This window comes from Seriola lalandi, unplaced genomic scaffold (genome assembly GCF_002814215.2).
Source record: "Seriola lalandi dorsalis isolate HSWRI2012SDOR001 ecotype SW California unplaced genomic scaffold, Sedor1 jcf7180002054576, whole genome shotgun sequence".
In the NCBI taxonomy this organism is placed as follows: domain Eukaryota; kingdom Metazoa; phylum Chordata; class Actinopteri; order Carangiformes; family Carangidae; genus Seriola; species Seriola lalandi.
In genome coordinates, this window is record NW_019525129.1 from 1381461 (window position 1) to 1406460 (window position 25000).

Genomic DNA, 25000 nt, shown 5'->3' on the forward strand with positions numbered 1-25000 from the left:
TTTCAGATCTTACACAAGATGAAGTAACATGTTAGAAATTGTGAAATCGGGGGTGGGTGTGGGGGTGGGGGGGTGAATAAGCAGGAAACATCCAGATTAGCTCTGAGTCTGTTTATTTCTAGAGCAAACAGTTTCTTTACATTGTTGCAAATCTATCACAGGTGGATTTTAACAAAAAAAAAAACCTTCTGTACAGTTTATCATGAGAGAATAAAATAAGATAAAATAAAATATATAAATACAGGTATGAATATTACATGACCGATTGAGACAAAAGAAAGACAGTGTACTGCAGAACATGCATAGTGAACAGTTTGCAAGGAATACCCATCTTGTCTTGTTTCTGGGACCAGCAATGTGATACGAGATGCTAGCGAGCGACCGTGGTGACTGGTGAACTTTCCCCCGAAGGACGACGACAGATCTGCCCCGATAAAAACGAAACCCAGCTGATTAATGGTCTGAAACTGTCCAAGGGATTTAGGTGACAGTCAGGCAGAGTGCAGAGAGTGTGCAGGGCGGCGTGTCATTGAAGTTACTTTCAGTACCGATACATAAAAAAGCAAATTAAAACATTATGCAAACACTGTACATTCATTTACTTAAATAACCAGAATTGGCCCATTCAGTGGATTCAGCACCAAGTTGGTCATCCACAGACTCAGGGAGCCCCCAAGTGAAACTAGAATACTAACACTTCCTTATCATCATTATTACTATTATATTATTATTTATTTTCTAGGATTTAGCAAACGAGATAACAGAATTTAAAAAAAGGCAATGACAGTCCGATCTTTTCCTACAGTAGTAAAAATCTGATTCAATGGGAAAACTCTCCAATCAGGGATCAATCAGCAGGAATCCAGCATTTTAAAGCTCTCTGATACCTCAGACTTCAGTCCTGCTCAGAGGTACAGTCTCTTTAAACCCTGCCTGAGCGCTTCTATCACACACATGGTTCAGCTCAACAGCTGTCGTCTCCATTTTGTACCTTTTTACACATGAGCATGTCAGTGACCGACTCCTCTGAAACATTAGATCAGAGATGAGTAATTTGATGATGTTACAAGTGCACTTTAACAACCGAAAAAAAAAAAAAAAAAAAAACCAACCCCTGGGTCCTTCCAAAACAGCAAGTTGACAAGTGCTGCAGATTACATGCAAGCTAGTTTGCTAACGTGCAAAAGAAGTTAGAGTCAGAGAGTCAACCCGTTCACTTTTCTTTTTCTCTTTTTTCTTTTTCGACATAGTGTAAAATTTTTGCGAAGCAGTGGTCAAAAAGTGTATGTACAAAATACCTTTATTTGTGGATTTTTACGGTTATTGCAAAAGCCGCGGTTACATGAAGGAGGAGATCAGAGGAAACGACTAATACTGTATTTGCTTTGTCGTCAAAAAAAAAAAAAAAAAAAAAAAAACCCACCAGGGTCCGTTTTCTTGCAGATTCACATTTTTTTTTTTTTTCAGAGCCCAGAGTTACAGTGCTGTACATCCCAATTCACTCTCCGAAGTCCCAGTCAACAAACATCAGCGTGTGTGAAGTGAATAAGGCCCGGTAATGTCTATCTGACTGTCTCGGATCTCCGGTCTCTCTCCCAATTCCACACGGAGAAAAAACATCTGGAGTATTTACAAAGGAAGGACTTCCTCTTCAGACCGAGTCACTCAGCACACTTCGAGTGAGCGGCAGCCTTGTAGGCGTCTTCTGCACGTGAAAAGCGCGTTAAACAAAAAGCTCTGTTTTCCCACTTAATGCAGAAAAGTTCAGTGTGAAAATGTCTCCTGGGCTAAACCTCTATTCTCTTTGCTGATTGTGAATTTCACGACAAATTCAGCCTTTAACTTCAACTTCAATTTCCTCTTCTTTACCTCAAAATAAAGATATGCACAACATTTGAAGGATTGTCAGTTCTGTAGCTGAATCTTTCTTTTAGCATCTTGGTACCTTGTTGAGTAAAACATCAATTTTGTGAAAGGGGGATTTCATCTATTAAGTTGCTCAGGCTTCTGTGAGCCCTGATCCATAAACTTTTACATGAACCAAATATGCTCCTATGGTACTTTCTTTTTTATGTCACACTGTTCCCTGGCATGTTTCCTTTTTTTTTTCTTACAGTATTTGGTTTTTATGCTCCTGAACCAGAATTCATCCCAAAACCTACAGGCTCATCACCATCATTGGGCCAGCCAAATGACACATCATCCCAAAACTGATTTGACAGAATTTTCTCTACTCTGATGTGAATAATATTAATAATAATTCATGGTATTATGTATGAACTGCTTATGCTACCGAATCTGAGGGTTCAAGGAGAAACAGGACTCCATTGACAAAAAAGTGGTGTGGAGGGTGTGGGAACTACAGAGGAAGAGAAAAGTGCATTTCCCAAATCCAAAAACTCTAAACTCGTTGATTCCCTCCCCACCCGTCTAAAACCAATCCAGTTACATTCAAAAGTTTAGAGAGGCGGGGTGGGGAGGAGGAAGGAGGGAGTAAATGACAGACAGGTTTACAGGGTCCCCTCGAGACAGGAGAGAAGCGCAGCGGAGCTGGAGTTATGATGAAGAGGAGGAGGAGGAGGAGGAGGAGGAGGAGGAGGGGAAGCTCAAAGACGGAGGAGTCTGAAAGAAGTGCGGCTATGCCCTGGAAATCCTGGAACGCCGTCCGTCCGTCCGTCCGTCCACAGTTTCCAAACGAAACCTCCTTCCATTAACTGTGAGAGGAGACGTCTGAGGAGCTGCTGCTATTGCTGTTGGTCGTTTGGGCTCGTTTGATGTAGAGGTTCAGTAACTTCATCTGCACACAAGCAAAGACAAGAGATGTTTAAGTTACATCAGCACATCATGTTTGCTGAGGACCTTTGATTTAAATAGTAATAATATTGAGTATTTAACAATGAGGAGCAAAGAGTTTAAGTCAGAAAAAAACAAAACAATTTATGTAGCAGACTTTATTTTTGTATTTGCCATCTTGTTTATATCATGCGCCCTCAGATTTACCTTGCTATCCCTTTGGAAGGGGTCACAAAGTCTTGCTCAGTCAGTCAGTCAGTCAGTCAGTAACATGAACTATTATAGGGCTGTCCCTGCTGTTGCAGTCCAGCCAAAAAGAGGTGACTAAAATTAAGTTTAAAATAAAAACTATAAAAAAATGTCTCTTTATTTTTGATGATAAATAAGAGAAGACAAAAATGACAGTGTTTATTGAGAATCCAAATGTTCCTCTTTGAATATCTGCACTGCGCATTTCTGTTCCTGCGCACTCAAAACATCTTAGTGGTGAGTTTGTGCAGCAGTGCGCCCATGAAAGCACCCCCAGCAGCATCCGCCTGGACCTCACTATGAACTTTAACTCTACAGCTGTAGGAGCCTGCACAAGAAACAGTGACTGGAAACAATATGAACCAAACCAGGGTGACATTTGGACTCACTTCAAAGAGAAAAAGTGAGATTTTTATGTTGTCGGGAGAGATGCTCTGCAGCTACAAACCTGAAGAGACACGTAAAGGTGCACCGCACTCAGGTAACCCAACGTTAATGTGTCAAATAATGTTACGTTAAGGCAGCACTGTAACGTGTTAATCTATTAATGACTTAATCAGCGTGTTTTGAACGCTCCCTGCTCTAGTGCACTTTCCTAACTCCTCATCAGTTTTCCTTCATGTTTGATCTGTACGACTTGAGAATGCGACTTCCTCAGCTTCACTCAGTCGACACTGTGTGTGTGTTTCAGATAAGCAGCTGCTCAAAATATCACAGGTGGAGGGTGGAGGTGGTTAAGGGAGGGGAGGGTCCCTTTATTGAGGTGAAGCTGACCCTCAGACCTCAACCCTTACATAACCCAAGGACACAGGTTGTAATGAGAAGTAGGGCAAATATGAACTTGCACTTTATAAGAGGGCGACCAGTTAGAACCAGCTGCGAAATAAAGACATGGGAAGATGATAAGGTGCCGCGTCTGTGAAGAGGTTTTGGTAACAGTGTGTGTGTGTGTGTGTGTGTGTGTGTGTGTGTGAGAATGTGGACATGCAAAACCTTGCTGGCGGTGGTCAGTACCTTGCTGCCTGTGAGTTGTGCCAGGTGGGGTTTGAGATCCTCGCCAATCACAGAGTAGATAGCCACCAGACAGAACACGCTGGCCTTGCGAACGCTGCTCTCTGTGTTGTCATAGCCCTGCGGAGACAAGACAGCATCAGGCACCACACACACACACACACACACACACACACACACACACACACACACACACACACACAGGAGGTGTCAGCAGGAACGTAGGAGGAGTCACAAAGAGTGCAGAGTACACGCAAACATTTCCAGGGACAAATAAGGCAAATAATTCTCAGTGTCCAAATATGCACATTGTCCAAATATGCCCTTTTGGAGCCGACAAGGATGTTTCTGCTCTGTCTGTCCCCAGAAACCCCGGCTCTCCTGTTAGTTAAGCTTGTTCAATTAGAAAAAACAACTGTCTGTTTCTTGAAAACATGTTTTGGATTATCCTTTTGGTGAGTTTATCAAATTTCGAGGCCGGTGTCCAGACAGAGCTAAAGAAAGAGAAAGAATTTCAGGTTTTCTCAGCAACTAAAAGAATCTAATCTAATCCACAAAAAAAAATTCTACATATAACATTCTAAATTTATTTCTTTATAAATAAAATCCTGCATCTTGTTTTAGACTCAGACCTGTAGGAGTCCAGGGATAATGTCAGGCAGCAGCTGCAGCAGCGAGTCCTTGGCGATGCGTTCAATGACTTTGGTTTGCATCTTGATGGCGGCCAGGTTGATGGGGTAGTCGGCTGTCTGCACGATGGGGCACAGCACCTTGATGCACTGCTCCGGGTGGATGGACCCGGCCAGGGTGGACGCTGCCTCCTCGGCCGCACGCACCACCTGTACACACACAAACACACACACACACATTGAGAATCACATAATGTGGGAAGAAAAAGATGAAATATTGTGTTTTTGTCTTTCAGAGACTCGATCAGTGGGTGATCATTAGTGTCTTAATAGGATTAGCAAAGTGACATCTTCCATCACATAGGTGTCCTTGTACAAACCTCTTCATGGACTCTGATATGTATAGCAAATTCTGTGAGTCATACACTGAATACGTATATTAATTGTGCATAATAATTTGAAGCTATTCTGAATATGTGCCGGTGTCACACCCTCATACACAACAGCACTGCTGCTGGAAAAATTTCTAGGGGAAACACTGATATGTGTATGTGTGTGTGTGTTGGGACCTGAGTCAGAGAGAGTTGTTAATGTTTTAACACAACGTGAAGCAGTGGAGCTCTATCATCATTATTCAGTTATGTATGTGACACAAAGTACTTTTGCAGAGGAGCAGCTTATATACAGTATAATATTTTATAATAACACTGTAGCCTATATAATTATATAATACAGTACTACCTCCCTTCATACCAGACCGTCCTGGTCTGTAGTTAACCCTGAGTAACCCCTCAGGTTTCTCCTGTATGTCAGAGGTTACTGTGTTCAACTATTGTTATTGTTCACATGATGATAAACAGATTGTAAAGACTTTATGATTTATAACAGCTCTGCAGGTCTCAACATCAACAGCCATTTAGTCTCATTGTTTTGGTTTTCTGAGCCTCAAACATGATAAAAACTGTGAACTATTTCCCAAGCTCAGTTAGCAGCCAGCTGGGAGAGACAGAGCAGCATTTAGCTGATAAAGAACTTGTTCTCAGGAGTCAGAGGAGACTAACACACACCTAAAAACGAAGTGATTATTGGACATTGATGCATCAGGTGGACACAAACTTGACTCCAAATAAATGTTAATGTTGCTCATTTCGGCTGGATGTATATTTTCAAATAGGCAACAGTTTGCTGGCATACTATCTATATGATCCATAATATCTTAAACAGCTTGTTCCACTGAACCCAACTGAGAAAATTATCATTAATGCACCTTTGAAATCATTTAATTTTTGAAATAGTAATAATAATAGTGTGGAGTTCTCATGTGGGAGATGTGGGAGCAGCTTGCCTCCTTGTGAGAATCTTTGTGAGCCTCCAGCGTCTTCATGATGGTAAGCTCAGCGTAGTTTTTGAAGCGGGCCGGCTGGTTCCTCAGAATTTCCTTCAGCACGCGCAGGGCCAGGGCTCGGATGGTGTGCTGAGGGGAAACAGAGACATCAGTAACCCATACCCCACCACTGAATGCTGTATGGTAACTAGCAAACCTCCATAGAGCACACGCTCAACAGTCACATGCGGAGCCATCAGTTCACGTACATCTTTATCACCCAGTGTCTCCAGCAGGAGGAGGAGGATGGTCTTAAAGTGCTCGTCCCACACGGCCAGGCTGTCTTCTCGTGTGATCTTCAGCAGCTCCACCAGGGCGCCTTTACGCTCCTCAGAGCGCTCATTGTGATTGGACAGTTCCTTGAGCAGGTCGGCTACAAGATCTGAGTGGTCCTGACCGACTGTTCGCCGAGGAGAGGATGAGAGGAATAAATGAAGTTAATGAGTCAGACACAATCAAAACTTTGCATCATCCTACACTCATTTCATCTGACATCAATCTTCAGTTCTTTCAGGACTAGAAGAAACTGATGTTACTCGGTTTAAATGTAAATAAACTAGCTGGTAAAGTAGGGACTTGTATAACCAGTCTCAGTTCAAAAATACATGTTTTCACTTGTTTACAAGAAAAAAATGCACCTTTGCATCTGAATATAAGATGACAGGAAAGCCAAGACTAACACTGTGGTGCATTCTGGGTGAGGAATATGGTGTAAAGCTGATGGCTAATTAAGGGATGAATGTCAAAAGAAACTGCTCACATTTCAGAACTGAATTTCACAGCCAAAATTTGGACATTAAAGGGATAAGAATTTGGTGTGCAACTCAGTTTTCATGTGTGGTGTTCTTTTTTTTTTTCATAATAAATGTCCTTTGTCAGGTTGGACAAAATTACTCATGTTCATTTACTGCTGTACTATAGATGTTAGTGTGATTAAGCTAATATTATGTATTATGTTCAGGGGACTCTACATATTAGAAAATGATGTTATTCACGTGTTAGATGTACTATTACAGTCACCCAATCATTATGTCCGTTAGAGTGAAGGCCACAACCATTAGTACAAGCATCAACCTGCCAGCTAGAGACTGTAGGTTGGACACAGAGGGACTAGATGGAGTAAAAGAAGTTAGAAGACGATGAAGAAACAGTAATGGGAACTGAGAGAGCAAAGTGAATTATGCAAACACAGACAAAGGGTGAGTGGAGTGAAGGTACAGTCAGTAAACTAGTCAGTCGAGCGGTTGTCGAGTCGGTCAAACAGTCAGCGAGAAAACTCAGGCGGGGGAGGCATCTTTACCAGGAGCAAACACCTTGGGGAGCGTCATCTTGTTTTCACCACTGTCCTGACGTCGGCCTGGAGAGGAGGGGTGAGGGAGGGTGGAGGAGGAGGGATGGAGGTGGAGATGGGGGACAAAAGGGGGGAGACAGGAGGAAAAGGATGTGATGACAACAACTGACACACAGACTGGTTTACAACAGAGGAGCTGCAGACTCATACACACCAGTGACTGTGGTAAACAAATTCATTCTAAATACAACGATCAGCCAGCTGACCAAGTGAACAGTCGAAGCAAACTACACATATTTTATTGCCACATTTGTGGGGGAGGTAATTTCTTGTAATCACACAGCAGCAGTGTGTCTGCCTTTATATGACATGGTCAGTTACACAATGAGGGAATGGTGGACGACTGAGAGGCCGGAGGGATGATCGGGGGAAAGTCAGGACCGTTGGATCGTGTCTGGTGTAGACTAGTGTATGGAGATATTTCACATTTGATGCAGATCATCAGGGATGAATTACACTAAGATAAGAAGCTGCAGCTGAATGTTTGCTAATCTTTACAATCTTGTTTCTCCTCTTAGTCTTTCTCTCCTATTTCTCCTCTCTCCCTCTTGTCGGGTGCACGGACCTTCACGTCTGACCGGATCAGGTGAGAGCACGGATGCATGGACGTGTCTCCACTTCCTGTATCCTTCACTTCTAATTGAAAGCACTCTGCAAAGTTGTATAATCGCTACTTCATGAACAGATTAAAATCACTTTGTTCCAAAACAAAAAAAGCCTCTAAAACTCAAACAGCTTCATGAAATATCTGTGTGCAGTCTGGTGTGATATTGATTTCTGTCTGCTGCAATAATCAACCAACACCTCACTGCAGATTTGTTTTTTTTGTCGTGAACTCACAGTCGCGGAACTGCTCCACATCGTCGTCAAACACCGCCTCCTTCAGGGCGCTCTTGTCATAGGAGCAGATGGTGTCTCCGTAGCCGTACGGGGCGAACTCGCGACTCCGGGGTCCGGAGAAGGAGCGTGGAGATGGGGTGTTGAGTAGTGAGGTTTTGTTATCCAAAGCAGTGCGACCTCCCTCCACCATGTCCAAACCCAGGCGAGCATCAGAACCAGGAGACGACGCTACTCCTTCTCTCCCGGCCTGTGACACAGCAAGGTCGGTGGAGAGCGAGAGGATGTGAGATAGTGGATAATTAACAGTCATGATTTTATTTATAGCTGTCCAACTCCTCCATATACAACAATTTTCTTATTGTCTGAAAACATTTGTGTTCAAAAACAGGGTTCATACAGTCCTCAAATTAGCTTCAGATAAACTTTAATAGTTTTTTGTGCACAACAATGACTGAGGATTAGTTGCCGTCACTTACACTGAAAACATATTAGAAAGGGATAAGCAAAACCTGTTTTGCTGTTCTTACGGGTTCCCGACTATATAAATACTGTGAATCTATCCTTTAACATGTAGAGAGGTAAAGTTGTGTGGCAACCACTTTTCTGCATATCCAAGCTGTGCCAGTGGAACAGAAGAATGATTAAAGAAAAGGACGTGGGTGCCTTTAGGCCTTGTCTAAAGTTATCATCTGTAACTTTTCCACATTAAAATGAGTAGACCTATGACCTACATGTTGTTGAGTTGTGTTCTAACATTATCCCAAGTGTTTCCAGTAATTCTCACACCATGATTAAAGGTAGCGCTCCGTGTCATTTGGTCGCCTGTCAATGACATCATATCCTCTATGATCATGTGTCAGTGTTGTGGTTTCCTGCCAGAAGCTCAAAATGTACTTTTATCTAGTTTTAAGCCACATACACTTTTTACAGTTTTCAATTCTATATTTGAACCAGATGAAGGATGTTAGTCATCAGTTGCCTGGATCTGAAGTTATCAGAGAAACTGAGCTGAGCTTACTGACATTTCCTCAGCTCAGGGATGTCCTGTGTCCGCTGAATTGCGTCAGTGAATCACTGATTTTTAATATGGCTTTATTCTGTGTTTCTACTGGTTTTAATCCCTGGTCCGTTTGTCATACAGAGGGCACCTCTGTGGGTTAGGGTTCAGCTGTCGGTTAAAACCTGAAGGAATCCAAACCAGAAGAAGCTGGCGGAAATGGTGGTGAAGACAACAACTCCAATGATCCCACACTATTTCACAACGTCACCAAACACTATCTTTTGTCATTGTTTTGATTGAGCAGTAGAAGTTACATACTGTGCGGTCAAATTCTTAAATTTAAATTCAAATTAATTTTCAGCTGTGAATTCAAAATGCAACCGACTGCTTTCACTTTAACGATCTGTTTTCAGCTGCAGTGCCGTCACTTGATTTTTCTGAGCAGGAAGATTCAGGAAAACGCTGTGAGAAGACGAGAAGCTTGTGACTCACTGCGTCGTCCCTCTTGCCCTCCCGTCTGATTGGCTCGTTCAGGTCCTCCTGGCTCCGGTAGCTGAAACTCTGGATGGCCTCAGTGACGCCTCGCAGTGAGCTGTAGATCTCCTCAGAGTTCATGTTCTCTGTGTCGTACTCCATCATGCTAACACAAAGACACACACACACACACACACAGAGAGAGAGAGAAATATGCACAACATTGATATAAACTGAGTATAAGAAGCAGATATACAAGTATAAAGTTGTTTTGCCACCAGTGAGAGCTTTAGCATTTGACTGATGTAAATCTTAATTTTATGGCTTATTATGGATTTCACACAGACCACATTACTGAAGGTAACATGTAACATGATTTTTTTAATTTTAATAGAGATAATTGCGGAATATAAAGAATATAAAGATCCTCTCAGCTGGTATGGAAAATGGGAATTTGGATTACGAAATCATCAGGATGAGGGTCTGGCTTTATGTGGGCATAATCTCCTGTGTGTCTCAGCCCACCTTATTACCTGGGTGAATATGCTCTGCGCAGGACCCTTAGGGAGGGGGCAGCAGGGGTGGAGTGAGGCGGAGGAGGAGGAGGAGGGGCAGGGGGGTGCTTTGAGAGTCCGTCGACACCCCAACCCCATAACCGACTGTTGCCACAGCGCGGCCGGGAGGGAAGGATGGACAGACAGGAGAGAAAAAGAGTGGGAGGAGGTAGGGGGGCCAAGACAGATGGGAATGGACAACACGAGGAGACCACGAGACAAGACGAGACAAGAGAGGGGAAGAGAAAGAGAAAAACAAGCGTGCGGAAAGAGAAAAGAGAAAAAGAAAGTAGTCTGAGCTTTAAAGGTTAAAGGAAAGTGTTAATTTAGAGGAGAGCAGTGGAAAGAAGCAGAATCCCACAAGGAGTTTTACATGAAATAAAAATCATCCTCATCATGAGTGAGGGGCCATTTCTCACTTAGAATTTTGCAGGTTCAGAGACCAGGAAATACAATATCTCCGCCATCAGAGTTAATGGGTTTTTGCTTGCAGATAAAAGGACTGTGATTCAGTGATTCAGCTGAGTGAGCTGCTCAGTCGCAGACAATCAAACAAACACATTTTAGGGATTTTATATAACAGCCTAATATACAAGGTTAATGGAACTAAATAACAAAAACTTGATGTGAAAAAAAAAATTTCATTCTGAAATAATAATAAAAATGAGGCTTTATAAATAATAAAAAAAAGATAACTGAAACTGTCTTTTGTGTTTTTACAAAACTAACAAAATAAATTAAGGTTAGAGAATTAAGAAGAATTAACAATTAAGACATAGAGAAAATGTCTTTAATTTTTGTCTTTTTTCAATTTATTTCATACATAAGCTTATAGGTATTTTGGTTGGCAATAAAAACTGCCCTCTAATTTTTCAGCTGTGCCAGATGGAGCAGTATCTTACAGCTGTGTGGTTCTCAGAGTACGACCAGTACATGTTCACTTAAAGTATCCAAAACATTTGCTGTATTAATGATGTCAAGTATTTTATTGTTAATTAACTGCAATGATGAGCCATAGAGCTGCAGCATCTATGACACACATCTTTTAAAGTTGTCTTTTGTGAATGGTTGTTCATCTTTCCAACATTTTTTAAATGGTTTGATATTTTTTTGAGTTGTTATTACACAATACTTTTCTGACCGTTTTATCTAGCCCCCAACAAATCCCCCATACTAAAAAAAAACAAACAAAAAAATAAAATTAACACTGAAACTAATAAAACTTACACTAAAACGGAGCATTTTCAACTAAACTAAATGAGCTAACCTGCTTTAAAAATGAATTAAAACTAAATAGAAATTGAAAACAAACAAACAAAAATAAAAATAAAAATAAAAACTAATGAAAAATCCAAAACTACTATAATCTTGCTTATACAGTATGTGACAGCTTCAAAGAGCCTGTTTATCATATTTCACAGCAACAACCGTGTCTCAGCCAGTAAATATCTTATGAAAAGGCCACAAGCTTTTTAAGTTGTATTGTTTGGAGAAAAATAATGATTTGGCTTCTTTATTCCTGCCTAAATAAGCTGATCTCTCTCTGAGCAGCTCACTCAGTACCATGCTTCCACCAACCTGCCTGTTAGGTTTGTGCGTTAGCTCGACTCCATGCATTAGGACAGGAGGTGTGTTGTTGATAACAGATTAACAGCAGATCGGTGATTAGCTACCTGGGAGAGAGTCCTCCGTGAGAACAGTTTGTTGGGGAAGTGAGGGGGCTGGTTCTGCTAGGGGTGTGGCGCGACGGAGTCCGTCCAATGGTGTTGCTTGGAGACCCCTGGAAGGCAAGGAAACGATGATGAAGTCTGAACCTGTCAACGCTGCTGTCTGATGATTCTAACAGTGACACATCATTTTTCATCTGAGTTGAGGGTCTGTTTCACAGAATGTATATATCTGTATGTATGGATGGACGTAGCCTCCGTGACGTCGCCCACAGGTTTCTGAAGAGCGGTTTTGAAGCTACTCAAAAACGCTGCTCCACCATCGCCATCTTGGCAGTTTCCGACTCGACCTAACTCGCAGCTAATCCAAAAATGCTGGTTTCTGGCAAGCTTACACTCACCAACCTGTCACTCAAAGAGGTTAAGTATTAAAGGGCCAGTTTTAAGGCTCAGTTTCTGAATACAGGCTGTGTGCATTTCTTTGTGGACTGAGCACATTGAATTATAAAGCAGGTCTAGGTTCTATATCAATACTGTGAAAGTATCAAAGACACATGGACATTTACCTGTATACTATATGGGACCCTGTACAGTTGTCATGAAGGAGGAAATTAGCTCTAGAGATGAAAACTGTTTTTTGTACCAGACTGTAAACATGTTAATTTCTGCTGTAAAGTTGGACATTTTAACATTGGAGTCTATGGGGACTGACTCACTGTTGGAGCCAGACTCTAGTGATCATTAGAGGAATTGCGGCTTTTTGCTTCATTTTTCAGTCCTGGAGGTTGCCGCTCAGTCCAAATGTTTCACTTCACTCACCACACTGCTGCTGGTATTGCTGGAGTTCTTCAGGTGGTTGTGTAGCAGTTTGGTGGCTCCGTCCTGGAAGGTTTTGGGCAGTGCTCCGAGCAGCATGGTGAACTCTGGGGTGTTGAGCTCAAACAAGGCGATCAGCACCACCTGGGCTGCCTGGAGTTCGTGAAGCACAACAGCTTAGCATGGAGGCCACAACAGAGTATAAAGTTCAGATGGTTTCCTTGGTTTCAGAGGTATCTTGACCACGTGTTACAAACTGCTATTTGACCAGAGTGAGTCAGGCGTAAGTACTGACATTTTTAAAATATAAAGCACAAAAAGTACAGGTCATGGCTGAATTATGAATTGCTCTGGCAACTTTCCACATGGTCTGCATCTGTAAAACCATGGAAGACCAATTTGATGTAAAGGTTAATAGTGATAAAGGCCAAAACAATTCTGAACCATGGAAACCAGCTTTTCTGCTCCACAGTGCATCAGCCTGTAGAAAGAAACGTGTTAAAAGGTGAGTGTTCAAAGCTGCATTCAGTGGAAAACTAATTTGGCACACAGCTACTCAAGTCCATTGTATGTTGTTGCTATAATAGTGTTGCAACATGCAAGTGAGTAGAGATAAACTAATGTAGTAGCTTTCTGTTGTTGGGCGGATGGAAGTTTGTTATTCACAGAGCAGTATACTGCATTCAGACAGAAACTAATCAGACTTGGTCTGAAAGCTACAGTGACTTGTTAACCCTGAGCTGGTTTTGCTTGGTTTTAACATTTATATTTACAGACTTGTTGGCACATGTCACTAGATATAAAAGAAACAAAACAAGACTAGGTCAAGTATAGACTAGTATATGGCTGGACTGCGTCATGTGTGCATCCTGCCTAGTGTTAGTCGATCTCCTCCTCTCTTTGCTCATATATACAGTATTTTAATACAGCTGAACTACACTTCCTAACTGCTGCTCTGCTGCTGCGGAAATCCTGATATTATAACCACAAAGTCGTCTGACAACATGACCAAACACACCAGTTAAAGACAAAGACTGAGCTGTGATTTTGACTATATTCACTTGTAAAATTATCAGTAAGAGCGAAAGTTAGAAGCTCATTCGTGTCAGCTGCCATGCGGTCCGACCTCATGCTAACAGGGCTACACTGATGACTTTCTTCTACAGAAAGTAGCTAAGGTTTGTCCAAAAAGTTGCTAGAAGTGTCGCTTTTTTGACAAGATGTCTGTAAAGGCATCTGAAAATTCAGTTAATCTAGCAAATAAGGGGTTAACTTGGCAACATTGCTTGTTCTTGTTAAATTATTTTGAAAGAGCAACAAGCAATGAGGAAACTCCAACACTTAACCAATTGTGTAACTTCATCACTCAGTCAATCAGTCAGTCAGTGAGATTTGCATTTATAGGGCTGCTATAAACACAAAGCCATACAATGGGTTTCTCCTGGTGGTTTCCTTTTTGTCATAATATGTTTTGAGACTGCCAACAGGGTTCCCTTCATGCTTCAGGTGGTGTAAATTTTGGTAACCCTGCACCATGAAAAGTCATGTGTCATTAACAACCAGCAGTTCCTGACTTCCGTAACCATGGATGTACGATGTAATAAAAGTGAGGTTATAAGAAACATCTGTTTGTGGATCTTTACTCTGAACAGACTTTGTAGTAACGCCGTAGATACTAACATGACTGGAAAGAGCTGAGTTCTGCCGATTTCAACAGTACGTGATGATGTCTGTGTGTTCTGGTATGACTGAGGTATTACTCAGAAAATAATTACAAGAAAAATAATGATAATACTGTAAATACTGCATGTGTACCAGGCCTGCAAAATCAAGTGGGATTTTAAGTGTGTCAGTATACTGAATATATTTCATAAATATTTCATGGTAATTTCAAGTTCTCTTCATTCAGATCAAAAGGTGAACTGAGTTTAATGACAGTAAAAGACTTCTAATTTTTGATGACATCTAGGTTTTATTCCTACGGCCTTTGAATATGTTACTTGGGACAAATGACTCAACAAAATGTAAGCATGTATAGTGTCAGTTATACTAAAGCTATAGCTATTACACAATACATAAAGATATAAAACTACTATATTTTCAAAGTCTTCTCTAGAAACTATGTTACTGCAGGAAAATTAAATGTTAACAACATGCAGGTATGCAGGTGATGAGAGGTTGTTAGGGTGATTCAAACAGACAATGTGTTAGGCACACAGTAGTAACAAAACAGCATCTCTGTCAATGTTCAGCAATTAAACTGCCTCAAAAGTCCATTCATACAAAGCAACAAGCCTTTCCTGTGATTTAAAAATCAGTTACGTCTCATTGCACAACAAGCTTCATGTATTTGGTGAGCGATCAAATCAAACTGCAAGACACAGACCGACTGTTTAGGTTGTTACAGCAGAATAGCCGGAGCATAAATGGTAAAGGGTGAGTGAGAGATGCCACACTAAAGTTTTCACAGTCCTGAAGGTTGGTGGTTAGGCACCGGGCAGGCAGGGCAGTGCGTGCTTGTCGTGTTGTGATTGGCTGCTGGAGCGGGCTCTACCTGCTTACACCTCTCTTCCTGGTTGCCCTCAGTGGACAGTAAGGCTGCGGTACTGGACCTGCCAATTAGTTCCTCGCTCACCCAGTTATGAAGGGTCTGGGGCACAGTGGCAGGGCAGAACGGGGATTACAGCATGACACAGGTCCTCCACCATCACATTTGGCAATACTGCATCAATCTTTCACAGTGTGGACCATCCCACATATTTGTACTCATGAAAACAGACTAAACTGTTTTATTAATTTCAGCGTCCTGGACATGAGGCCCTGGTTGGAAATTAGGTGAGGATTTCACTTGGAAGAACAGCGGTGGAAAAACAAACAGAAGGGGACACATGTGACGCGCATCAGACAAGGGGAAGATAATGGGCCATTGACCCAAGGCCGTCCACACGGAGAGGGCCTATTATCAAAGTTTATAACTGCTTCTAAAGAAAAACATTACAGACACTACAGCGTGGAGGTAAACAATGTGCCACTGGCTGTGGAGTCAATTCTGACAAGCTAATGTCATAATTTACAGATGGCAGATCTGTTCTACAATTAAATATCTCACACTGCTTTATGAAATCTTATACTGAAGCAGTTAGTTTTGCAATAAGCTACTTCACCTACTTGTAATGCAGTTATAACAGTTTAGTATGGCATAACTTCCAGCGCTGGTGTTGAGGCAAAGAAAAAAATCAGAAAAGAAAACATGGCTTTGATGTGAGATCTAATGTGTCCCCTTTTCATTAAACTGAAATATCCTTGGAATCTAAACCTTAAAACTATGACGTTGCACCATGAGGATAAATGTCCTGTATCAGACCTCGTTTGAGCTAAAACTAAAATAAAACATTAAAATTCTCCAATCACATTAAAAACATATTAAATATATGCATCTTACTTAAAATATTAATATAAAGTAAAATTATATGCAAAAAAGATAGAGATAAAGAATGACCCAAGAGGTCTGGAGGATTATTCATTTTTAAGGCCAAGAGATTTCCTCTTTCCCCTCAGTGCTAGAAAATAGTGTCGGCCTACCTTCCTGACATCGGAGCTTTTGGGCTCTGTGGTCCAGGTGATGATGCGCGACACAGCCAGACGCGTCTCGCTGGAGTTCACAAAGTCCGTCGGGTCCATCTGTCGAGCCAGGGACTCGATGTATTTCAAAATGGCCACTTTTACCTGAGGAGTCGACAAACATTCGGTCACGTCTTCCTAAAACTGCATTACCCACACTGACTGATCAAAATCCAGAAGAATCAGCGTCTCTCGGTTTAATTTACCTTGAGGTTCGGTGTCTGAGTCTGATCGACGATGAACCTCATCAGGATGTTGAACTGCTGGTCAAACGGGAACGACTCCCTGACACAGACAGAGACATAGACAAGCTAAGTTTCTGCCTGATATTAGACTGTGATTCATCTGCTGAAACATTACTGAACAAGCTTGAGTTTACACCGACTACTGACTGAGCAGCTGACTGAGAAGCTTAGGAGGTCATGTGTCTTTCAAATAGATCTCACTTAGGTTTTACACACACACATACACACACAAAATGGGTAAAAATCTCTGTCTCTCTAGTCCAGGTGTTTTCATTACATACTAATAGACTGGATCAACTAATTTCAAATGGGGTGAACTATTGCCCTCATCCATTTATCTTAGCTCTGTGACCTGGCATGTGTTTCAGACCTTGTGATATCCAGGGCCTTCTGGACTTTGGCCTGGACGGAGCCGAGCAGGTCTGCCCCCATTTTCTTCAGCAGCTGAGTGAGCAGGACAAAGAGCCAGTCCTGCAGGTCCTCCCTGTGCACTGTGATGAAGTCCACAAGAGTCTCCAGGAACATGCTGAACACCTGAGGACGCGTTCAAACATTTATTACACTCCATTGCTTACTTTAATTTAATTTGCAGTCAGATTTTGGTTAATGCATGTGTGTGTAGTAACATGGACTGAACTGCACACTTACTCTCTGTTGTTAAATCCACAGCAAGGCAGACCATGCAACAGAAGACACTCCATTAGTATCAAATGAGTCATACAAGTACGTTTTACACGAGCTCCAGCATTTATTGCCGTTTTTGGATTCCATGCATTTCCACAAAAGACAGAATTAGTCATTGCTTTAGATGGTAAAATGCATCTTCTATACCTTGCTATGTGGATCTGCAAACATCCTCGTGAAAATCTCACAAAGTCTCTTCAGCTCCACTCGGCTGCAGTGGACAAAAAGAACCAAGCAAGAAATCAGAATGATTATTATGCATCTTACGACAACAGGTTAAAATACAGAAATCATGTTGACATTTACATTCTGTCATTTATCTGAAGAGCTCAGGAAGCTGCTATCTATCATTTCCTCCTTTAAAATGCCATTAAAGCTCAGACGATCATAAAACCCACAGCAGTCCAGGCCCTGCAGCTCCATCGCAGCCATTTCCTCTGCTGTGTCTCAATTCACACACTTCCATACTCACTCCTGCTGTTTTGAGTGCATAAGTACGTTCACATTGACAAGTATGGACACTACTGCGGCTACTGTTACAGTCTCTTTGAGTTGCTTTGGTCACACTTGAACAAGCTGGCCACACAGTACCAAAGCTCACATTTCCATTCTGGCATTATGTTTTGTCACCAAGGCTGAGACTCATGCGCTCACTCCCACCTCAGTATTCTTTGGCTCTTGAGGAGGTTCTGCAGACCCAGCAGCCCCTCCTTCCTCTCTGACCAGTTGGAGCTGGCGCAGTGGTTGAGGACCTCCGCCACATCCTCCGTCTGGCGCAGGTAATGGGGAATACCTCCGTTTCTTGAACCGTACGAGCGCTCCGAGCAGGCGCTGGACGCATCGCTGTTGGCGTCGTCGTCAGAATACATCCCTGGCGATTCGTACCTCCGCCTCAGTGGCTTCCTCTGTGGAGGAAAGAATAACACGAAGGAGATGTAAGAGACACGGTGCGATAGCTAAGTGTTAACCAAGCTCCGCAGCGGAAAGTGCAAACTCCAGTTGCTCATTTAGCCATGCAGTTTTCTGTCTGTTGTGTGAAATGTGCACCTCATGTTTTATCCTATGGATGTTAATTTTATCAGTTATGGTCTACAAAATTAAACAAGTAATTTTGTTTTAAATGAACATCAAAAGCCAGTTAAGCAGTGCCACAAGTAAGCAAAGGTCTTGACTATGAATGCAGTGCAGAGGGAAAGGCTTCGAACACTAGAGCTTATTTCATGTCATGGAAATTAAATAAAAACACACATGTATGAATAATGTACCAAAACAATGAGGTTCAACACATTAACATGACAATGTGAAGAAAAAAAAAAAGATCTTTGCTATGGTACCATAGATGCACACATTTGAGATGCAACGGACATACACATTCAGGGTAAAACTACATTTAAAAGTAAATTAATAAATCAATAAAAGGGGTTTGGGGTGGAGGGGAGTCATGAGCCAATATAATGAGCCAAGCTGCATTAATATTCTCTGAACTTGATTAGTGCGTGACGGCATGGAGACACAAACAGTACGTAAAATGACCAACTACCTTATTCCTGGAGTCTCCTAACAGCTGAAATGGTATCAAACAACCGAGAGGGAAAGAGGAGAGAGGGAAGGTTTAACGCAGAAACAAAGACCAAGTACAGTTCTGCTGGGTCTGCAAAACAGGACAAGACTAGACATTTGATATTTTAGCAGTGTGAGGTTTAGGGTTAAAATCCTATCAGTAAACTTGTGTAAACAACATGTGGATTGATATTTCTTACGGCTTCAGGATGTTCAAACCTTGTTACATATGAACAGAAATTTCTTTCTTGTTTTTGACAGTCAAAGAATTAAAAAACCTTTAATACTCCAAATCAAAGATCTAAGACCCTGATCTTATAAAACCGGCCTGTGTTTTGTGAATTCAGTTTCCATTATGGGATTAAAGTCCGGAAAATGTTCAGTCAGAATCCTCTGAGCCTGACAGGTGAGTGGAAGGACAATAATACACACTTTGGAGAATAGTTAAATAACAGTGTGAGTGTCTTTTGAAACCTCTTGAACTTTGAACTAAGCAGCTAACTTAACTATGTTTTATAGATATAAAAGAAATGATGAGTTTGGAAACTGACATTGGTAGATGAGTTTACATTTCAGCCACAGTCACCTCATTTTTTCATGTTTGAAAAGAAGCAAAAGGGCTTTGCAAGGCTGTTTTTAAGCAGCAATGGGAAACTTTACACATTAATTCTAAACCTAAACCTTACCACCTCACATAGAGTTGGTGGTCTCAGTTAGCTGGGACGAGACAGTTGCAACCCAACTCTGAGGAAGCAGTTCAATTATTTCAAACACATATTTCAAATGCTAAATGAAAATCTTGCTTAAAATACATCATCCTCTCAAAAATGACAGACTGAATAACAGAAGTCAGACTTCCACATCAACTTACCAGAGCATCAGCAACTGCTGCCTCCACCTCGGTGCCAGTGTTAAGGACCCTCATGGCGTTGACTGATGCTGAGATTCTCGCTTGATGAATCAAACCGTATCGGTCTAGACAGGAAGTGGGAATAGAAGAGGGTAAAGGGAGAAACAAAGATGATGAGTAAGCTTCAGAAACAAAGTAAAACAGTCACTGTAACTTACCTGAATAGACAAAAGCAAAGGCTGCTTTTCTTACAGTTTACAGAGAAAATATTTCCTTTAGAAACATTTGAATATAAAGAAATATACTGTAAATGAGTGAGCTGAAAAGATAACAAAAAGGGTATATGCTCAATTATCCAACCACCAAAAGCAAAATGAAAACAAACGTTTCAAATGAAAAACCCAGACACAGGCAAACACTGCAGCTACACTGTTTCCCTGAGAGAAATCACCCAGGATGCACCAAAGAGGAAAAAAGACAAATATGAGCTGATATGTTAGAAATGAAAACAACAGAGGCACGAAGTTCAAAGTTCAAAGCATGACCAAACCAGATGGCAGCAGGTATAACACACAAACGTAACAAAACCAGCTCCTCCTGGGAGAAAATAAAAAACATCAATCACAAAATCTACTTCAACTACAAACAAACCACAGGCTGCTTAATGAGACATGACTGAGAACTCAAAAGACAAAGTGGCAGCAAACAACAAATAAAGATGAACCGAATCAGCACATCAAAGCCTGTACATGACAAGTCCACAAGCTAAAATGAATAAGGTATGTATGACGCACTGAAGATATAAAGTGGTGATCAAAGGTCAGGCAGATGAAAATGTAATGTTTCCCTACACATGCTAAACAAATGCACCTTTCCTGTTTGTTTAACTACTGAATGAGATGCTCAAAAAATACTTTGGATGGAGGGAAAATAAAGGAAGTGAATGATGGAGTCACATGACTGAATACGACCGCAGAGGCATGCTGGTACATTTGGCATTATTGCCTCTGAGACAGGTAATGATTTTTTTTTGTCGGGAGGGCCTAGAGGGACTGGGAGGCTGGGTCTGAGCATGCAGGTCACCTGACTGGCCGTGGGGGTCGGCTGTGGAGAGAGCGCTGGTTGAACGGGAGTGACGTCGGGAAGCTGCAGGGGACAGGAGAGGTAGGCAACATCCAGACCGGGGGGTTAGTGACACACACACACTCACACAACAGGTTAAACACCAACTTCTAATGTGGAGACTCAGACTCCATTTTCACACTGACGATCACAGGACTTTTGCTTTTATGTTTTTGTTCCTGTCTCAATAAAATGGTACGGTCTGTGTTGATATTTATGACATTCTTTTACTGTGCTTTTCTGAAAGAAAGATGAGCAATGCACCTGCTCATTACATCATCGAGTTTGATGCTTTTTTATAAACCAAAACTTATTGTGAAGGAGCCTGACTCAGCCTTTACAGAGAGTCTATGACTAAAGTCACATTGCAGAGGTTATGAATTACATTTGGATATACAAAGGAGGCGGCCCATGATTCTTGAATCCTGCATTTCATTCCACCACCTTGTCCCTCATGATAAATAAGAAATCTAAAATAAGGAGGGGGCCAAACAACCTCAAAATGTGTATACATCACACATACATACATCACCTAACCAAAAAAAAAACCTCCATCATTTAAACTGATGGTGTATAAAAACAACAAAAACGGCAACCCATAAGCAGTTAGCCTATGCTATGCTAACAGCACTGACAGCATAGCAATAATTTGTGTGTATTTAGTTAAAGCAGATGTGTTTGTAACTTTGATGAAGATCAGACCATATTTTAAGATATATCTATACATAAATACAGGTAATTCCACTTACTTTTTCTAACCACTGTATATACTCTATCTATCTAGCTATCTATGAATAGAAAGAATTAATAACACTTAACTAAACCCACCCTGCAAAACTGGTCTGAAAAGCACCCAAACACATTTTCTTTCCTTGCATGCACTAAACGGTATATATAATTAAAATAAACAGCACTGACAGCCCTTAAGTTTGACCACCCATGCCTTATAGATTCCTTGATGATAAAGTTAAGAGCACAAAGTTATAACATCACGTCCCAGGATGTCACAGCACAAGAACCACAGTAGCAGCTGCTGTTCAATGCTCACAGTGCACTGTCAACTACTGCTTCTACTTCTCCTTCTTTGTCTTCTTCAGTCTTTAATGATGGCACTTAAAACCACCACATGTACACAGGTTCATTCAGAAACATTTCAAACACATGAATCCAACTTAAAACAGACCAAAATGGAGAAGAACATTTTGATACTTGGTATAAACAACAAAGTAACATCATTGTAGAAAAAAAAAAACTAAAACAAAAGTTGTGTCCACCACATACAACAGTAATCTTCCCTAAACCTACAGAGACTCAGTTAGTACATGCACAGAAAGACAGGCAGAGGCAGAGAGGCCACAACGAACAGCACTGAACACAGACAACAACAGTAGAAAGAGTGGGAGGTGAAGACGGTCCATGTGGGACTCTCTGGGCTGGAACAGCTAATCCAGCTATGAGCTCAGCAGTACTCACCCAGAGGAGCGAAGCCCCGAGCGGGGCTGGTGTCGCGGCTGCTCTCGCGACTGGTGTCACGACTGCAACCTTGACTCATGCTGGGGCGGGGAATGCGGCTCCGGGCTAGCGTGCGGTAGGGAAGAGCAGCAGGAAGAAGAGCTTTACCACACAGGCTGGCTGTCAGGACAACAAGTTAGGTGGGAATGTCAGTATGCATTCGTGGAGGGGGGGTGAAGTTGAGAAAAGAAGAGGTAGAAAGTGGAGGTTATGAGAGATGACGCTCTGCAGGAGGCCTGTTCATTACTTCCAATAATTTTAAGTTTGGCAATGAATGAACAGAAAATTGTGACTTTGCTACTCTAAAAGCTCTGTCTGTGTTGGTGCTACGGTGGCATAAGGAGAAAAGGCTGAAAAAATCCCTAACATCAAAAAGGTTTATTTGCTTGGTGACAGGACTGTGGTCAGCAAATTAAATGGCAATTTGTCCCTTAATTTAGGATCATTAGTTTATGCAAGAGGCAATATGAGTGACCATCCAAAATTCAAAGGTTTCATTCTCTGAATGTGCTCAACAAAATTCATGACAATCACATTTATATATATATTATATTGTAAATGCACATTTTGTGCTGACAGTGGCTCTACACAGGGGCTCAGGCGGTTATCAAAATGATTAGAAAAATCATTCATAATCTGCTGACGATCCTATGGAAGCCTCTGGAGGCAAGTGAACATTTTTTTTTTTTTTTTTTGCCAGGATCATTTTTCTAAGTTTTTGTTTTTTTCTTCTGTGAAAACAAACCCTGAGAGGCAAGTGTTTTTTTTCTGGGAAGAAAGAAAGACAAAAGATGACAAAAACAAAAACTTTTGTTAGCAATCCTGCCAAAAAACAAAAGTGTGAAGGGTTGTACAGTCAACTGACTGACTGACAAACAATTGATTGACATTGTCCTAGGACCCTGCTGCTAATGGGGCTAAAATATATAAAGAGACAAAGCGAAATAAAGGGCTGAGCGATAATGAAGGACAAACGTGAAGAAAGGAGAACGGTAAAACAGAAAGAAGCGGTGGCTGAGCAGAGTGCTGGTGAGTGAGTTGGTGAAAAAACATCCTGCTAGTTAAAGGTTAGACAGTCTGGACACAAGAACAACTCAAGCTTCTGACATGTGACAAACATTAGACACATAAAAAAAGATTATTTTGTTGGTAGCTTACATAATACAAATGTAACACATCAAGATGAGTAATTAAGGAACACGAAGAGTAATTTCTAATCATGCAAACCTGTACATATTAATAATTCATTTCTTTTGACTAAAGGCAAACTGAAGGATCTGAAATTCATCAGAAACATTCAGCATCTCCTCTTACTGAAACTAGTTTTCTGTACTTTAACAAAAAGCAGCCGGACTCTTAGAGAAGACCATCAACCAAACCCTGACAAACGAGGACACAGATGTTGAAGCAGACGGTCTGTAGAGGTCTGACTCCACCTGGTATCTACATCAGATGCTGACATCTACAGAGTTACACAGTCAATGTCAACCAGCGATGTGATTTAACCCTGAAGGTGAAGACTATACAAACAGAAACAGTCATTTTTCTCACCTCAGTTTCAGTTTTATCACTGGACTCAGTTGTTTTTGTGCTACTACAACACCCATAACCAACGCTCCCTCTCAACCAATCACACATCAAACTACAGCTGTGAGGAATGATGAGTTGAGGACAGAAACTACACATGAACTGGCAAGTGAAAACCATCAGCATGTGTGTGTGTGTGTGTGTGTGTGTGTGTGTGTGTGTGTGTGTGTGTGTGTGTGTGTGTGTGTGTCCAGGATACAGTGTGTGAGTGCTGCATTGCTGTATACAGGTAAACATGAGTTTACTTTATCAGGGAGTTCACATAATAAATTGCAGTTTCACTTGTTTCTGACATAATCCTGTGTCAACTCATGTCACTTATCAGTACATGTGTTCATGTCCTGTGTGGTGACACCTGAGTGGTCAATGATGAGCAGTACGTGACCAATCAGTGTCACCCTCCTTGTTGAGTCCGGTGTGTTTTGACAAAAAACAGAAGACTTAAAGGAACACTGTAGTAAACTTTGTCTAAGAATGAAATATGGTTTAAAAACAGCAACAAATATGGTTTCTTCAGCTCTTCTAAGTCAGAGTAATTCTTATACCACATAAACAGTCGTCCTGCAGAACCAGAGCACCCAGTTTCTAAAGACAGAGAGTGACTGGTGTGAGTCCTGGCCTTACCGAGACCCATGCGGCTGGGACTCGTCTCCCGGCTGCAGCCCTGGCTGCGGGGGATCCTGCTGCGCTTGTCAGCTGGCGTGGTGGAAGCTGACGCCGTGGCTCGAGGGATCCGGCCGTAGCTGCTGTGGCCGAGCAGCTTGCCTGGAGAGCTGGAGCGACTGCCGGCTGTTGGTGGGGAGAGAGAGTACAAAAAAATAAATTTAACATAGTTAGACGAGATTCAGAGTGGCTGGGGGACGGTCAGAGGAGTGGGACAACCTTTAATAACATGCTTTGACTAATTAATCAAATTTAACAAGCTGTGTTCCAACAGACTAAATGCTATGTTACATATCATTATGTTTTTTTCTAATTTTACTGAGGGTAAATCTATATTTGAAGGTGAATGAATACTATTTTTGTGACAATACAAAAGTGAGAAGCAACA

At 41.5% G+C, this 25000-nt stretch overlaps 1 protein-coding gene across 1 annotated transcript in view; it reads right to left on the bottom strand.

Moving 5' to 3' along the window:
• Positions 1 to 96: 96 nt before the first annotated feature.
• The window catches only part of clasp1a (cytoplasmic linker associated protein 1a), a 92497-nt gene continuing 67593 nt past the window's right edge, over positions 97 to 25000 (bottom strand). The window contains exons 23-45 of the mRNA XM_023417591.2: positions 24574 to 24738; positions 22324 to 22482; positions 20812 to 20874; positions 19750 to 19853; positions 18859 to 18882; positions 17979 to 18223; positions 17466 to 17529; positions 17283 to 17285; positions 17005 to 17168; positions 16596 to 16674; positions 16351 to 16494; positions 15323 to 15418; positions 12772 to 12921; positions 11959 to 12065; positions 10265 to 10390; positions 9750 to 9897; positions 8258 to 8504; positions 7367 to 7423; positions 6276 to 6466; positions 6028 to 6156; positions 4686 to 4892; positions 4057 to 4173; positions 97 to 2797 (exon numbers count right to left, since the gene is read on the bottom strand). Of these exons, the coding sequence (XP_023273359.1) occupies positions 2711 to 2797; positions 4057 to 4173; positions 4686 to 4892; positions 6028 to 6156; positions 6276 to 6466; positions 7367 to 7423; positions 8258 to 8504; positions 9750 to 9897; positions 10265 to 10390; positions 11959 to 12065; positions 12772 to 12921; positions 15323 to 15418; positions 16351 to 16494; positions 16596 to 16674; positions 17005 to 17168; positions 17283 to 17285; positions 17466 to 17529; positions 17979 to 18223; positions 18859 to 18882; positions 19750 to 19853; positions 20812 to 20874; positions 22324 to 22482; positions 24574 to 24738 (2876 nt within the window). The 3' untranslated portion in view covers positions 97 to 2710. The remainder of the gene's footprint in view (positions 2798 to 4056; positions 4174 to 4685; positions 4893 to 6027; positions 6157 to 6275; positions 6467 to 7366; positions 7424 to 8257; positions 8505 to 9749; positions 9898 to 10264; positions 10391 to 11958; positions 12066 to 12771; positions 12922 to 15322; positions 15419 to 16350; positions 16495 to 16595; positions 16675 to 17004; positions 17169 to 17282; positions 17286 to 17465; positions 17530 to 17978; positions 18224 to 18858; positions 18883 to 19749; positions 19854 to 20811; positions 20875 to 22323; positions 22483 to 24573; positions 24739 to 25000) is intronic.